This window comes from Ovis aries, chromosome 1 (genome assembly GCF_016772045.2).
Source record: "Ovis aries strain OAR_USU_Benz2616 breed Rambouillet chromosome 1, ARS-UI_Ramb_v3.0, whole genome shotgun sequence".
In the NCBI taxonomy this organism is placed as follows: domain Eukaryota; kingdom Metazoa; phylum Chordata; class Mammalia; order Artiodactyla; family Bovidae; genus Ovis; species Ovis aries.
Window position 1 is genome coordinate 77,432,611 of NC_056054.1, and position 16,277 is coordinate 77,448,887.

Here is a 16,277-nt window from a genome sequence, read left to right on the forward strand (position 1 = left end):
GGAAAGTTTGGTAGAATGTGGAAGATTTGGAGGAAGACTCATTGGAAAAGACCCTGATGCTGGGAAAAATTGAGGGCAAGAGAAGGGGGTTGACAGAAGATGAGATGGTTGGATGGTATCACTGACTCAATGGACATGAGTTTGAGCAAACTCAGGGAGATAGTGCTGGACAGAGAAGCCTGGCCTGCTGTAATTCATGGGGTTCCAAAGAGTCGGACGTGACTTAGTGACGGAACTGCGACGACAGAGGAGAACAAACATTTAAGATGGACAGGATATCATGTATAAAAGTATGAATATTGGAAAGCACAGGAACATTCTAAAAACAGTAAAGAGACCAGATTGATTAGAATGAAAGATAGCCTTGCAAAGTGAACTGTTATCAGTAGGATTTAACATATTATAAAATTTCTTGTAGGTATTCATTATGTCCTTCAGTCTTTCTAATACCAAACCCATTCTTGTCCCTAAAAAAGCTGGCCATTAGTAGTAACTGGAAGAAAAGCAGATTTGAGTTATGAAAGGTTTGGGGAAGCTATGGCCAGAGCAAATACTGCTAGCCTGGTTTTTTGTAAATAAAGTTTGATTGGAACAACCATGCCTATTCATTTACATATAGTCTGTGGCTGCTTTGATTGAGTTGAGCATCTATGACAGAGGCTGTGTGGCCTGCAGAGTTAGAATAAACTGAAAATATTTACTCTCTGGTCCTTCACAGAAAAAGTTTGCAGACGCCTTCTTTAAATCCATGAGTCTTTACTATAAATAACAAATAATAGGATTTCTAAACTACTAAGATTTCGGGCCATATGATTATTTGTCGTGGAGGGTGGGACAAGGGGAGCTGACTTGTGTGTTGTAGGATGTTTAGCAGCCTTCCTAACCTCTACCTAATAGATGCTGGTAACACCTTTCCTCTCCCTCTCCACTGCCACCCTCCTCCATCCCTCAGGTTGTGACAGAAATGTTTCTGACATTGCCAGGTGTCCTTTGGGGATCAAAGTCACCCTCGGTTGAGAATCACAAAATGTATGAATACCATAAACGTGATGTTTTGCATGTTAGTGATTTTGAGTAATAAATATTTCTTAATTTTATTGCTGTGTGCTTTGTTGCTCAGTCATGTCTGACTCTTTGTGATCCCACGGACTGTAGCCCCCCAGGCTCCTCTTGTCCATGAGATTGTCTAGGCAAGAAGACTGGAGTGGGTTGCCATTTCCTTCTCAGGGGATCTTCCTGACCCAGGGATTGAACCCAGGTCTCCTGCATTACAGGCCGATTATTTACCTTCTGAGCCACCTGGGAAGCCCAGTTATCTCTAGGTCTGCTTTTGGCAATTAAAATTTCTCTATTTATTCTCCTAATCTTCTATCTTAGATAATACACCTATCTGTAAAGGGAGTTGTAAGTCAGTCAGTTATATGTAGGAAGCAGGATAGCATAGTGAATAAAGCATGGACCTTCAAGCTTGACTTCCTGCCTTGCTGTGATGTTGGATAAGATATTTAACCTCTGAATGTATCAGTTTTCCTATAGGGCTGCTATGAAGAATTAAAGGAGATAATGTGCTACAGTGTGCAATTTAATGCCTTGTGATATAGTAAATGCCATGTAAATGTTTAGTATTATTAGTATTTACTCATACTCATAGTGTCATACAAACCTAAAAATTATATGAAATAAAATTTGATTGTATTATGAAGGGGCAGTTTAACTTTTACTAGGACTAAAATGTAGCATGAGCTTTTTATTTTGTTTTTATTTTTTAGGTATTACATGAAACCTTCCCTAAACATACATTTCTGATGAATGGCCTAATTCAAGGAGTAAAGGTAAGATCAGTCCTGTATATATACATATGTATATGCATGTACACAAACATATACGCATACACTTACATATATGTAATTCTGCCAGTCCATTATGCTATTGGATCAATCTGCTAAGTGTTAATTTTTACAATTGGAGTATATACCTCAGGGGATTGCGTAACACTTTTTAAATGAACTGAGTTCTAAATCGATTTGGCTCAGATATAGCCAACTATGTATAACAATGATAAGCCACATCATAACATATTCCCCTGTGTTTTATATGTTGGCATTTTCATTATGGAGATCTGAGCACTTTTGTAAACTAGCAACAAGAATATATATTGAAGAGAAAAGAACTATTTAAAAAATATACGAATATGAAATATATCATTATGGTATTGATTATTCTACATTTTCTTTACTGTTGATTCCCTGTGATCAACAGGTTTATAAACAGAAAATAAGCATATAATATTCCTTCTAGAATTGCTAGTATAGAGTTGTAGTCAAAAATTCATTAGAACATTTAGTATTTAATGTGCTACCAAAGCCCTGCTGATGATTCTGGACAGTCTTGGGAATTTTCAGTTATGTACAGACAAGAAATAAGCTCCTTATCTAAAATTTGGTGATGTACTAATTTTAGAAATAGACTTGTTTAAAATTCTTCTTTAAAATGATTTATTTTTGTCTCATCAATATACATAGTATATGTATTTTCTTCATTTAACTGTTTTTTAGGGTTTGTTGTCATTCCTCAGTGCCCCTCTTATTGGTGCTCTTTCTGATGTTTGGGGCCGAAAATCCTTCTTGCTGCTAACAGTATTTTTCACGTGTGCCCCAATTCCTCTAATGAAAATCAGCCCATGGTATGTACATATTCAGATTATAGCAATTAAATATTAACTGTTAATTATTTTCTGAATTTCCCCTCATTTCTTTCACTTTTTTCCATCTTATTTATGTAGGTTTTGAATATATATTTCTAATACATTTATTCTTTGATACAGATAAAATATAGTAGCTGAATAATACAGCTAATTAAAAATATAGTAATAAGTAATAAAATGTTTTGAACTTGTTGCCGCTATAGAAAGCATGTAGACTACTAGCTTACCTGCTTTTGGATTTCATAGCCCAAATTTCAAAACAATATTTTAGGGATTGGATAGAATTGCTAACTTTTAATTTTCTTAAGTAGAATGTTAAAAAAAACAAACACAGTTTATCATCATTAACTGTATTAATTAGGAAGAGACCTAGTTATATATCAGTTAAGTCCCAAATAGTAGTTTCTCAAAACCAGGGAAATTCATTGCTAATTGCTCTCTCCATGTGAAAGAAGTCTGGAGCTGAGCAGCTCAGAGCTGATATGGCAGGTCCTAGAAACCAGACTTTTTTCGTCTTCATGCTCTGCCATCCTCTGCTGTCACCTTGCTGTCCAGGATGGTTCCAGCTTGTCACCTTCAGGCAGCAAGGTGGAAGGAGTGGCTTAAGAAGAGCACATCGCCTTCTTTTAGGGAAACTTTAGAATTTTCACCCAACCTCTGCTTGTGTCTTTTTGGTCAGATTTCAGGCACATCCTAGTTAAGAGAGACTGGGCTCTTGGCCACCTTGATTAGAATCAAGTCTTTCACTGGGGAAGGAGGGAGAGAAAACTCACAATGAGAATGATTTTCCCAAGATAATAGAGCCCAGTTTAGTTGTAGGTAACTGTATTAATTCTTTGACTAACGTCTTCGCCACTTGAGTGTTAATGTTAGTTACTTCTGCATCATAGATGGGCTGTATTTCCATGGAGTATCTAGAACCAGGGGTATTTATGGGGCAGGATCTTCCTTTCTCATAGGTGAGATGTTACCCTAAAGGCCAAACCCCTGACGAATGCTAATCATGTAAATGAAATCTTACTGACAAATCTAGCATATGAACAAATTATTTGCTGTGAAAAGCAGCATGTTAGAAAAAAATCTAGTAAGCAGTAAAGTACTGGTGGCATGATATTTTGAAAGTGAAGTGTAATTATACTTGACTTAAAAAACTGAGAGTCATCATTACAACAGAAACTTCTTATTCTCAGCAAGGTATGTTTGAATCATGAATAGCAAAATGTAGTTTGCTTTTTAAAATGGCTTTTGTTCGTTTTATAGTATTTATATTGGACACTGCCATACAGATTTCTTCTATATATATGGAAACTGAATCCTTTGTTTTGGCAACATTTGAAGAGCTAAAGATAACTTATGGAAAAACATCTAGTTTTTTATATATAAACTTAAGGTGATAGAAACTGAGGAACTAATTTGCCCCCTCAGTTTTATTTACTAAATTTTGTTTTTTTGTGTAGTACTGTGATGGGAAATAAGATGAATTACAGTAAACTCTAGTTTATTGCTATTTTTAGTAGAAACAACAACAAAGCCACCTAATAAAAGAACAAAACCACTTACTCAACAGTTGGGTAAAAAATGGACCTGAAAACATTATCTAATTTTAAATATTCCTGCACAGTAGCTGAGCTGCTATTGAAGGCCCAATTCTAGCCCAATGTTTTCATAATATCTGGAGCTTATGATTTATAGAAGAATTAATCTATGAATTGTCTACTAGCTGTTGACTGAAATGAGCTGTTCTTACATTAGTTCACTTATAGAAATGAAGGTAGATCAAGGTAACGGTGATTGTTCTAACCTTTTCTTGTCAATTGTCTTTTAATCCTAGGTGGTACTTTGCTGTTATCTCTGTTTCTGGGGTTTTTGCAGTGACTTTCTCCGTGGTATTTGCATATGTAGCAGATATAACCCAAGAACATGAAAGAAGTATGGCGTATGGCCTGGTATGTTAGTCTAATACCTTTATCTGCTGAAAAACACCCCATATTGTCTCTTATTACAAGGAGTACAGCCTTTGCATTACAAGATTATTTTTACATAAATGCATTTTATAAAAATCATCCGTTAGATTATATTAAAATTTTTTTTCAGCACAAAAGCCATGTAAGTTCTGCTCTTTTCATTCAGTATTTGTCAGACATGTCAGATTTGAAACTACAGTGAAATATTTTTACCTTATAAAAGTTCTTTTTAATAGACTACTAAAGGAACTATTTAATATGTAATAAGACTAAAATAGCCGGGATGTTTTTAAACAGCTTCCCGGGTGCCACAGTTGGTAAAGAATCTGCCTGCTCAATACAGGAGGCAGAAGAGATGCCAGTTTAGTCCCTGGGTGGGGAAGATCCCCTGGAGAAGGAAATGGCAACCCACTCTGGTATTCTTGCCTAGAAAATCCCATGGACAGAGGAGCCTAGTGGCTACAGTCCATGGGGTCACAAAGAGTCAGACGTGACTGAGCATGCACACATACGTACTCTAAAATTATCCATTTTGTGTGGATAGATAAATCAGTTTTGTGGCCATAGTCCAGATTGTTTCTGTTTTTGCTAAAGTGATTTATTTTGTCTTAGCTAAATCCTTGAAATTAATAATTTTCAGCCTGGAAGCTTCATGTTTTAAAGGCACAACTAGTAAATGACAACTTCAGTCTTCTCAAAGTTATATGGATGTAGATAAAAGAGGTGAAGGTGATCTTTGTGGCCCTCCTGTTCGGTCAGGAACAAACGGCCACCAGGTGGGGAGAACTGAGAAGGGAAGTGACATGAAATAACCTACACTCTGATTAGGCCCTTCCCTCTGCCTTTGCACTGTGATCCTGAGAATATTCCCAGATCCCTCATTGACTTTCACAGTGAGAACCGTTGCCCCTTTCCCAGCTCAGTGCCAGAGCTCTGCTTATGCCCAGGTCCCTACCAGAATCCAGTTTTAAAGCCTCTCTATCATCCTGAAAAGTTCCCTTGGGCACATCTGGCATCCATCCCCACTTCACCCCTGACCTCAGGCAGCTGCTTTCTGTCTCTGTAGTTTTGCTTTCAATAGAAATTTCATAGAAAGAAATAATGTAAAATGTAGTCTTTTGTGTCTACACGTAGCATAATCTTAGGAGGTTTTTCTATGCTGATACATATGTCAGTAGTTCCTTTTATTGTTGTGTAGTATACCACTGTGTGGGACATACCACATTTTGTTTAGCCATTTACTAGTTGATGAATGTTTGGGTTGATAGCTAGATGTTGATAGTTATTAGCATTTTATATATTTGTCAGATAGTTGACCACTGACAATTGAATTGCTTATCCTGAATGTGTATTATTAATAAACAGCTATAGGAACTTCCCCAGGTGGTCCAGTGCCCAAGACCCTGCACTTCCAGTGCAGAGGGCCCAGACTGGATCCCTGGTGAGGGAACTCTAAATTCTGTATGCCACAACTAAGTTTGCATGCTACAACTAAAAATCCCGCATGCTGCAGCTAAGACCAGTGCAGCCAAATAAATATTAAAGAAATAATAAGCAGCTATAAATAAGCACTCCTGTGCACGTTAAATGCTCCATGCAAAAGTCAGAAAGAGCACAGAAACAATAAAGCGCAGAGTGGTGAGCAGGAGCTCCTGGACCTTCAACATTAATTTCTAACTGCCCTCTGAAGAGTGTGTCTCTCTACTGTTGTCTCTACCGTGCTGTCTCATCTACTGTTGGTTTGCAGAACACTTTGTCCAGTAGGCCAGATATGTCTGGGATTAGCAGTTTTTCTCCACCTGTGTCTTCTCTACTTTGATCTGCATCTTCAACCAGACGTGTACGGACTTCCTCAGAATTTGAGAGAGACATGGTTAGAGATGTGCTCAGCATCAAGGATCGAAGCTCTCGTCCTTCCTAACCCTACCACCTAATGATGACCAAGCTCAGTTTTGTGTTGTGGCTTAACACTGTTACTGCTGAAGAGATAAACTTTAAAGTCTTTCAGCTGTATTTTAGCCAGTAAAAATTCGTTTAATTTTGGTATTGGGGGAGAAGTCGCAGTGGCATTGAATTTCCATAGAGTATCATTTTAGACTCTTTCCACAGAGCACCATGGGACTGTGGAGGCACCCTGGGGACCAGCATGCCTGGCACCTGGGGTAAGGGTGGGTATTTGGACAGTAATCCAGGCTCCCAACCCTTCTTCAACTAAAACAATTTTGGTTTATTTTTAAATATATTTTTACTTATAAGTTTGTCAGTAGGATTTATTTAAACAGAGGGCGCCAAGGCTTAAAAGAAAGTTTGAAGGCACTATCTTAGAGGTTATTACATATTTCTAGTTAAGAATCTAATTCTTTTCTCCTCCTGCAAAAGAAGAATGTGTGGGAAAACCAGCACAGGGAGGAGGAAAGGGAGCAGTAGGAGGACTGACGTCAGTCAGCGTCTCCCTGGTGTGCAAGGAGCCAGGGTGTCCTTACTGGTCTCTTTCTGTTGATACCGGTTTGCTGCAGGTTTCGGCAACGTTCGCTGCAAGTCTGGTAACCAGCCCTGCAATTGGGGCTTATCTTGGACGAGTGTATGGGGACAGCTTGGTGGTGGTCCTGGCGACAGCGATAGCTTTGCTAGATATTTGTTTTATCCTGGTTGCTGTGCCGGAGTCATTACCTGAGAAGATGCGGCCTGCGTCGTGGGGAGCACCCATTTCCTGGGAACAGGCTGACCCCTTTGCGGTAACTTTATACATTTTGGCAAAAACATGAATGTGTGATTCAGTGCAGCATTAATGTTTTGTTACGGATGTTTCTTTGGGGAAAACATCGTGATGGATTTTTATGGAAACTTCAGAATAGTTTGGGGGAGGATGAGAATAAACTGGGGGAAAAAAATGACAACTAGGTGTCTGTATGTACACTGCCAGATGATACATGTTCTTAAGCATAGTTCAGTGTTTTGATATAAAACCTTATGCTGGTCTTTTTCTTGTTCTAGTCCTTAAAAAAGGTGGGCCAAGACTCCATCGTGCTGCTCATCTGCATTACCGTGTTTCTCTCCTACTTACCAGAGGCAGGCCAATATTCCAGCTTTTTTTTATACCTCAGACAGGTAAAATTCTTTTCTACTAAAGTGGACTTTTCTTTCATTGTTTAGTGCCTTAATAAAAAAATTTAATCTTGAGAGAGCTACAAGAATAGAGACTTTTTAAAATGACTATCATTTTAGAAATCATGGTTCGCTAGAATTAACTTCCTAGTTAGTGTGACTGATGCATTTCTATTAAGACTCTTGGCTTAGGCAAAAAGAGGTAACCTTCCTGTCAGCGTGTGTGGTCTGAGTTTATGTGTTCCTTACAGAGGTGACGGAATGCTTTAATCCATTTACCTGCCCCATACAGTCTCTTTGTGATTTAGAGCATATACTAATAAAGCAGCTAGCCAGAATGAGAGCATTAGTTTTTTTCTCCTTGACACTAATCTTACTTGGCAGAGATTAAGCCTTTATCAATATGCATGAAAATTACAAAGTGGTGCGATATTTATTTGTAAAATAGATTTTAAATGCTTGATAGCAGTCTCCAATTTAGGAAATCAAAATGAAGGGATCAGGATTTAAAGTTAACTTAATCTGAGTTAAGTAGCTGTTACTTTCATCATCTTGTTATAATTTTGGTTCTCAGTGAATGCCAGATTCTTCCTTTGAGTAGTTCTTTGATTATGAATGAATTGCATTTTCTTTTCTTGGCCTATTTAATGTTAATATACAGGTTGTTATGTTAGTATGGTATTTGTTGTGCTTTTATATTTATTAACGTTACTTTTTTGGAAATCCTCTAGATAATGAAATTTTCACCAGAAAGTGTTGCAGCATTTATAGCAGTCCTTGGCATTCTTTCTATTATTGCACAGGTGAGTTTCTTTCTCATTAGAGGGAGAGATGTTTGAAGGTTCAGAGATAATAATTCTGTTAGTGTAGGTAGTATTGATTGACACATACTAATCAACATATGATGTGTAAACAAGAAAGACAGTGTATCTATTTACACTAGAATATAGTCACCTGCATAAAATCAGAAATTTTATGTTAGTCTTGTTCTACCGTTGAATGATTAATTCAGTAAATGTTTATTGAATACCTGTCATGAGTCAGGCTCTTGTGATACAGCAGTGAACTTAACTAAATCCCTGCTGTTGTAAAGTTAGCATTCTTGTGGGATAAGAAGATGAATAAAGGTGTCGGTGTAAACATATCTGGTGTAATGAAAACTAGAGAAAAGGTGTATGAAAGGGGTGCAGCCCGTGGCCAGGGCAGGGTGTTATTTTATCTGGGAGAGTGGGAAGGCTTTGCTGATGCAAGTGCCATTTGAGCCGAGACCCAAAGGAATGAGGAGCAATCCACTAGAATACCTGGAGGAGGAGAATTCCCAGCCACCAGCACAGCACTGCACCTCTGAGAGACCATTCCTAGATGTGTGAAAAGCAGCCAGGGGACAGGATGGCCCTGCTGGAGTGAACAAGGGAGCGTGTCAGGAAATTAAACCCAAGAGGTGGAGAGGGACCAGATTTGTGTGGGGTCTTCCAGGTCTCCATAAGGCTTGATAAGAAGCTAGGAAGCCATGGGAGCGTTTTGAACAGAGAAGTGACATGAAGGTATTTTTATCTTGGAAACCCAGTTGGGAGCCAGTGGTTGTTTGAAAAATAAGATATTAATTAACACAAGAATCTGGATTTCCTTAGGAGATATTTCATCCTGACCTTCGTATTATCTCTGTTCCATACTTTCCCCAAGGTGGAAAAGACTCTCCCCTTTCTTCCTGTTTGGCTTTGATTTTCACACACACACACACACACACACACACACACACACACACACACACACACACACACACACACACACACACACACACACACACACACACACACACACACACACACACACACACACACACACACTTGGCTTCTCTCCCCTTTCTTCCTGTTTGGCTTTGATTTTCATACACACACACACACTTGGCTTTTCTCCCCTTTCTTCCTGTTTGGCTTTGATTTTCACACACACACACACACACACACACACTCTTGACTTTGATTTTCTCACACATACACACTCTTGGCTTTGATTTTCTCACACATACACACACACTCTTGGCTTTGATTTTCTCACACACTTTCTCACACACTCTCTTGGCTTTGATTTTCACACACACACTCACTCTCTCTCTCTCTCTCACTCACTCTACCCTAACACACTTTCCCATCTGAAATCCAGTCTCCTGGGTTGCAGCTTTGTCTTACTGTACTCTTAAAGTGGTAAGTAAACTCTATTTGATAGTATTCGTGGATGGTTCACCATCTCCTCGGTAGGATTGCTTCTGCAGATCTCATCATTTATGAATTTCTGGAAGGTTTAGTTAGAAACTTTAAATTCTGTAATATACTTCCCCCATGACTTTACACACGCATACATGTGGCACTAATTATTAGTCCTATTTTTAACCTCAGTTTTATCCTAAGAATCCTTGATCTGGAAAAACACTGCATTTAAATATTCATTCCTTGCTGCCAGAAATGTGTTCTTTATCTTTGGAGGAAAATATAGTATTGCCAGTATATACAAATAGCTTTAAAAAAAAACACCTTTCTAAACATGAAGTAAAGTGTACTAAGACTAAAGCTTGATGAGTTACCAAATGTTAACTGACCTTGAATCCTGAGGTAAATCTAGCCTGATAGTTACATCTTATCTTTTTCATATATTGCTGTGATTAGATTTGCTACTATTTTATTTGATTTGGATCTTAAAGAGAACAGGCTAACAGTTCCTATAATGACACTTAAGAGGTCAGTAGTTATACGGTCCTAAGTTCTGTTTCATACTTAACTGAGTCTGGAAGCTGTAGGTGGGCACCTGGTAAATTTGAGCACACTGTGGACTGCTTGAATGAGTAATTGAAGGTGCTTTAGAGGAAATTTTCCCTTTGCTCAGTAGATGGCATCAGGTACAAAGGATACAAAATGGAAAACAGCCCTAAGAAGAGCTCAGAATCAGGGCAGGCAGACATGTGAACCCGGGAGGGAGCATGGTTGGGTTAGCCTTAGAAAGCATCCTGCAGTAGCAGGTTCATGAGGGCTGTGAATCTGGGAAGGAGCACGCCTCGGCCTCGCCGGCGCTGATAGCACAGCAGATTCTGTATAGAGAAACATGGTCCACAAAGAATGCAGTACCTAATTGACCAGTCAGCTTTGGGGGCCTACATAGGGATGTCGGTTTTGAGATGTAAAATCACATTTCTGAAAGTGAGAAAATTAATTAAATTTCAAAAACAGGTGAATAGGAGTAAATAGATCAGTCCTGGGTGTTCATTGGAGGGACTGATGTTGAAGCTGAAACTCCAATGCTTTGGCCACTTGACGCGAAGAGCTGACTCACTTGAAAAGACCCTGATGCTGGGAAAGATTGAGGGCAGGAGAAGGGGACGACAGAGGATGAGATGGCTGGATGGCATCACTGACTCGATGGACAAGGGTTTGGGTGGACTCCGGGAGTTGGTGATGGACAGGGAGGCCTAGTGTGCTGCAGTTCATGGGGTCGCAAAGAGTCGGACACAACTGAGCGACTGAACTGAACTGAGCCTGCATGTAAATATTGATAATTATAGTTTGTCATTGTATGAATTAAAATGTCAAGTATAGTTTACAACCCGAAAGGTAGAACCATTATGTTATGTTTTCATTTCTGGCAGGTATACAATTGAGAATGACTTCTCCCCTGTTGACCTTTCAAGTGAAAAACTAGTGACTTTGTCTCTCCAGCAGCACAGAGCTGCTTGCAGGTCCCCATTGGTGCCTCCCTTTGTTTATTTTCTTGCTTGCCCTTGTGCCTTTGTTCCTGCCGTGCCTCCTGCCTCCCCGTTTTACCCCTTGAGTATTCCTTCCTTCTCTGAGTTCTCATATTACCTTGCCTATATCTCTATCATAGTACAAAATGCACTGTATTAAGAATTTCACCTATTTATTTCTGATTATTTTTGCCTCAGTAGATCATGAACTCTAGTAGAGCTCTTGGAAGATGTGAGGTCAGAATTATATCATAATTTGTTTTTGTCACTCTAGCACCTTAAACTCCACCTGCAGCCCCACGGGTGCTAAATTAGAGGTCACTTTTTTTCCCATAGTAAATATATAAATGTAGCTTCTCACCCAAAATTATGAGATCTAATAACATGGTACAGTCTTTCAATAGAAGCCACATGGTTGCCGTCCCCTTGGGGGCCTTTACTCTCTGGTTCGCCATAGGCCCATCACTTCCATGGCACCAGTAGGCATGAGTTCATTATATTTGCACTAAATATTTACATGAGTGCATGAATACAGTTAGTTCTGCCCATTTCTCTTCCTTGGTGCTGTCATCTGGTCACCTGTGTTCTGGTGACATCCAAATTTATACCAAGCCAGTGCTGTCAGACACATCTGCTGGACATCTCAAACCTGATATGGCCATGACTGCAACCTGGCTTCCTTCCACCCACGCTGCTCATCTCATTCAGTGCCATCACCGCTCTCCCAGTTGTTGAGGCCAGGAACCTTGTCACCATTCTTGATTCCTTTCTTTCTCCTTCTCCTACATCCAGCCCATCAGATGGCATCTCCTTTCACCTCTCTCTCCAAAACATATTTGGGTATTTTTGTTTGTGTGTTGTTTTGTTTTTGTTTTTAAACTTTTAATGTTTGTTTGTTTTTGCTTTTAAACTTTTACTTGTATGTTGGAATATAGCTGTTTAACGATGCTGTAGTTTCAGGTGCACAGCGAAGTGACTCAGCCGCACATATCCATGTATGCATTCTCCCCCAAGCTCCTTTCCCATCCAGGCTGCCACATAGCATTTCGCAGAGCTCCCTGTGCTACACAGTGAAGCTCACTTGCATAATTTCTTTTTAGATTCTTCATATAAGCAATATCATAAATATCATACGATATTTCTCTTTCTCTGACTACACTAAGTATGATAATCTCCAGGTCCATCCATGTTGCTGCAAATGACATTATTTCATTCTTTTCAATGGCAGAGTAATACTCCACTGTATATATGTGCCCCATCATCTTTATTCATTCACCTGTCGGTGGACTTTTTAGGTTGCTTCCATGTCTTGACTATTGTAAACAGTGTTGCAGTGAGTTCAAGGGCATGTATCCTGAGTGGGATTGCAGGGTCATATGGTAGCTGTTTTTAATTTTGAGGAGCCTCCATACTGTTCTCTGTAAAGGCTGTACCAATTTACATTTTCATCAATAGTGTAGGAAGGTTCCTTTCTCCCCTCACCCTCTCCAGCATTTATTGTTTGTAGATTTTTTTTGATGATAGCCATTTTGACTGGTGTAAGGTGATACCTCATTGTAGTTTTGATTTGCATTTCTCTAGTAATTTGTGATGTTGAACATCTTTTCATGGGCCTCTTGGCCATCTGAGGTGGATTTCTTGTAGACATCATGTATATATATAGATAGATAGATAGATATGGGTCTTGTTTTTGTATCCATTCAGCCACTCTATGTCTTTTGGTAGTGCATTTAATCCATTTGTTCACATTTAAGGTTAAGTATTGATGTAAACATCCTTATACATTTAAGGATAAGTATTGTGTTCCTATTGCTGTTTTCTTAAATGTTTTCAGTTTGTTTTTGTAGTTTTCTTCCCTTCTCTTTCATTCTCTTATTTTGTGGTTTGATGACTATCTTTAGTGCTGGGTTTGGTTGCTTTTTCTCTTTTGTGTGTTTATCTATTGTAGTTTTTGGGTTTGCTGTTCCCCTGAGGTGTCAATATAGCAGTTTGTATATGTACAAGGTTGTTTTAAGTTGCTTCTTTCTCTAGAGCAGTTTCTTTAGCATTGTTGCAAAGCTGGTCTGGTGGTGCTGAATTATGTTTGCTTTTACTTGTCTGTAAAACTTGATTTCTCTGTCAAATCTGAATGAGAGCCTCACTGGACAGATATTCTTGGTTGTAGGTTCTTCCCTTTCATCATTTTAAATATATCACGCCATTCCCTTTTGGCTTGCAGAATTTCTGCTGAGAAATCAGCTGAAAACCTTATAGGAGTTCCCTTGTATGTTATTTATAGTTTTTGCCTTGTTGCTGTTAATATTTTTTTCTTTGTCTTTAATTTTTGTGAGTTTGATTACCATGTGTCTCAGTGTGTTCATCCTTGGGTTTTTCCTGCCTGGGACTCTGCGCTTCCTGGACTTGGTTGACTGTTTCCTTTGCCATGTTAGGGAATTTTTCAGCTGTTCTCTCTCCAAATATTTTCCTGGGTCCTTTTTCTCTCTTCTTTGGGACCCATATAATGCAAAGGTTGGCGCATTTAATGTTGTCCCAGAGGTCTCTTAGGCTCTCTTCATTTTTTCTTTATTCTGTTTGTCAGCAGTGATTTCCATCATTCTGTCTTCCAGGCCACTTATCCGTTCTTCTGCCTTAGTTATTCTGCTATTGATTCCTTCTCGTGTATTTTTCATTTCAGTTATCGTATTGTTTATCTCTGTCTGTTCTTTAGTTCTTCTAGGTCTTTGTTAAACATTTCTTGCATCTTTTTGATCCTTCCCTCCTTTCTTTTTCCAAGATCCTGGATCATCTTCACTATCATTATTCTGAATTCTTTTTCAGGAAGGCTGCCTGCCTCCACATTTAGTTGTGTTTCTAGGGTTTTATCTTGTCCCTGTATGTAGAACATAACCCTCTTCCTTTTCATTTCATCTAACTTTTTGTGATTGTGGTTTTCGTTCTGCAGGCTGCAGGATTCTAGCTCTTCTTGCTTCTGCTGTCTGCCCTCTGGTGGATGATGCAAGAGGCTTGTGCAAGCTTCCTGATGGGAGGGATTGATGATGGGTATAGCTGGGTCTCGCTCAGCTAAACTCTGTCTGCTAATGGGTGGGGCTTCTGTTGGTTGGTTGGCCTGAGGTGAGCCAGCACTGGAGCTTACACTCTTTGGTGGGGCTGACGATGGCCTCTTTAGGCCTCACACCTCTGAGCACTTCCAAGAGCTGCTGCTCCTCGTCCCTGTGGTGAGCCACAGCCGCCACCACCGCCCCTTAGCACCACCTCTGCAAGAGACCCCCCAACGCTAGTTCAGTCTCCTGTGGGGTTACTGCTCCTTTTCCCTAGGTCCTGGTGTGCACAAGACCCTGTGTGTGCCCTCCAGGAGTGGTGTCTCTGTTTGCCCCAGTCCTGTGGAAGTCCTGCAATCAAATCCTGCTGGCCTTCAAAGGCAGTTTCTCTGGGGATTCCTCCTTCTGTTGCTGGATAGCGAGGTTGGGAAGGTTGATGTGTGGCTCAGAACCTTCACCCCAGTGGGAGAACTTCTGTGGTGTAATTGCTCTCTAGTTTGTGAGTCACCCACCCAACAGTTAGAGAATTTTATTTCATCATGACTACATCCCTCTTAACATCTCACTGTGGCTTCTGCTTTGTCTTTAGATGCGGATTTGGTCTGTTTCCATACCTGTCTCCCTACTGTTTGCCACCTGACAGAGGGATTTTTGTAAAGTTGAAATTGAGTCTTTCTTGTTCAATATTCTCTTTCTGTCACAATCAGAATAACATCTAGGCTCTTGACAAAACCTCATTTTCCTCTTTTCTCCACATACACTTGAGTTGGAGTGCCCTTTTCCCCTGGGTACTCATATGATTACCCCCTCCTCTTCATTCAGCTGTCACCTCAGAAAGGCCTTTCCTGCACATCCTGGTTCGAGCAGCACCTCTATCACACTGCCTTATTTTATTTTCTTCATAGTAGCTACAACCTCAAATTTGACTATTTTCTCTTTACTTGGAGGTGATCTAGTGGGTTGGCCAAAAAGTCCGCTTGGGTTTTTCCATCTCATGGAACAAGTATTTCCATCTATGGAACAAGTATTTTGACTAACCAGATATTTTCTGAACAGTACTTTGATCTATTCACTGTTCCCAAGTCGGTGCCCTCAGACCTAAAATAGCCATTGCATATTGTAGGAACTGGGCAAATATCTGTTGACTGACAAGTTGATGTCAGTTAACTGTTAATTAGCTGTGTCATCTTGGTTAAGTCACAAGTCATTTTAACTTTTGGGACTTGGTTCTCTTGAAAATGAGACTTATATTGAATTAAGGGATACTAATTTTTTTTCCCACCTAGCTCAGCCTAGATAATTAAAGAAATTTCTTCCTTTATATTATTAAGAATATTGTAACATTTAAAATTATGCATGCTTTCTAAAACACTTACTAAGAACTTATACTTGGTGCTGGGGATACAGAAAAAAAAAATCCTTGCCCTTGGGAGAAAATGTTAAAGTATCATATACAAAGGAAGTTTTTCTTTTCTAACTGCTTACTCTGAGTGAGTTCCTTTTTGTGGCTGTGGTTTTTGAAGAATGTAATCCAACAAGGTTTTGTGCTTTGTGGAATTCAACTTTACGTTCAGTTGATTTAAGGGAGAATCTCAGAGAAGAAAGCTGTGAATGTTTATTGTTCAAGAATCATGAAAAGAATCTACATTTATTACCCACTGGCTTATTTGAATCTGATTAAACTCTTAAATGATTGTCTCAATTTAATGAATTTTAAACTTATACTTGATAAT

General features: G+C 39.3%; 1 protein-coding gene across 3 annotated transcripts in view; it reads left to right on the plus strand.

The window, feature by feature from the left end:
- The window catches only part of MFSD14A (major facilitator superfamily domain containing 14A), a 47,084-nt gene that overhangs the window by 24,434 nt on the left and 6,373 nt on the right, over positions 1-16,277 (plus strand). For all 3 annotated transcript variants that reach the window (XM_004002229.6, XM_060412091.1, XM_060412095.1), the window contains 6 exons: positions 1,770-1,832; positions 2,556-2,683; positions 4,536-4,650; positions 7,185-7,403; positions 7,663-7,776; positions 8,505-8,576. In XM_004002229.6, the coding sequence (XP_004002278.1) occupies positions 1,770-1,832; positions 2,556-2,683; positions 4,536-4,650; positions 7,185-7,403; positions 7,663-7,776; positions 8,505-8,576 (711 nt within the window). The remainder of the gene's footprint in view (positions 1-1,769; positions 1,833-2,555; positions 2,684-4,535; positions 4,651-7,184; positions 7,404-7,662; positions 7,777-8,504; positions 8,577-16,277) is intronic.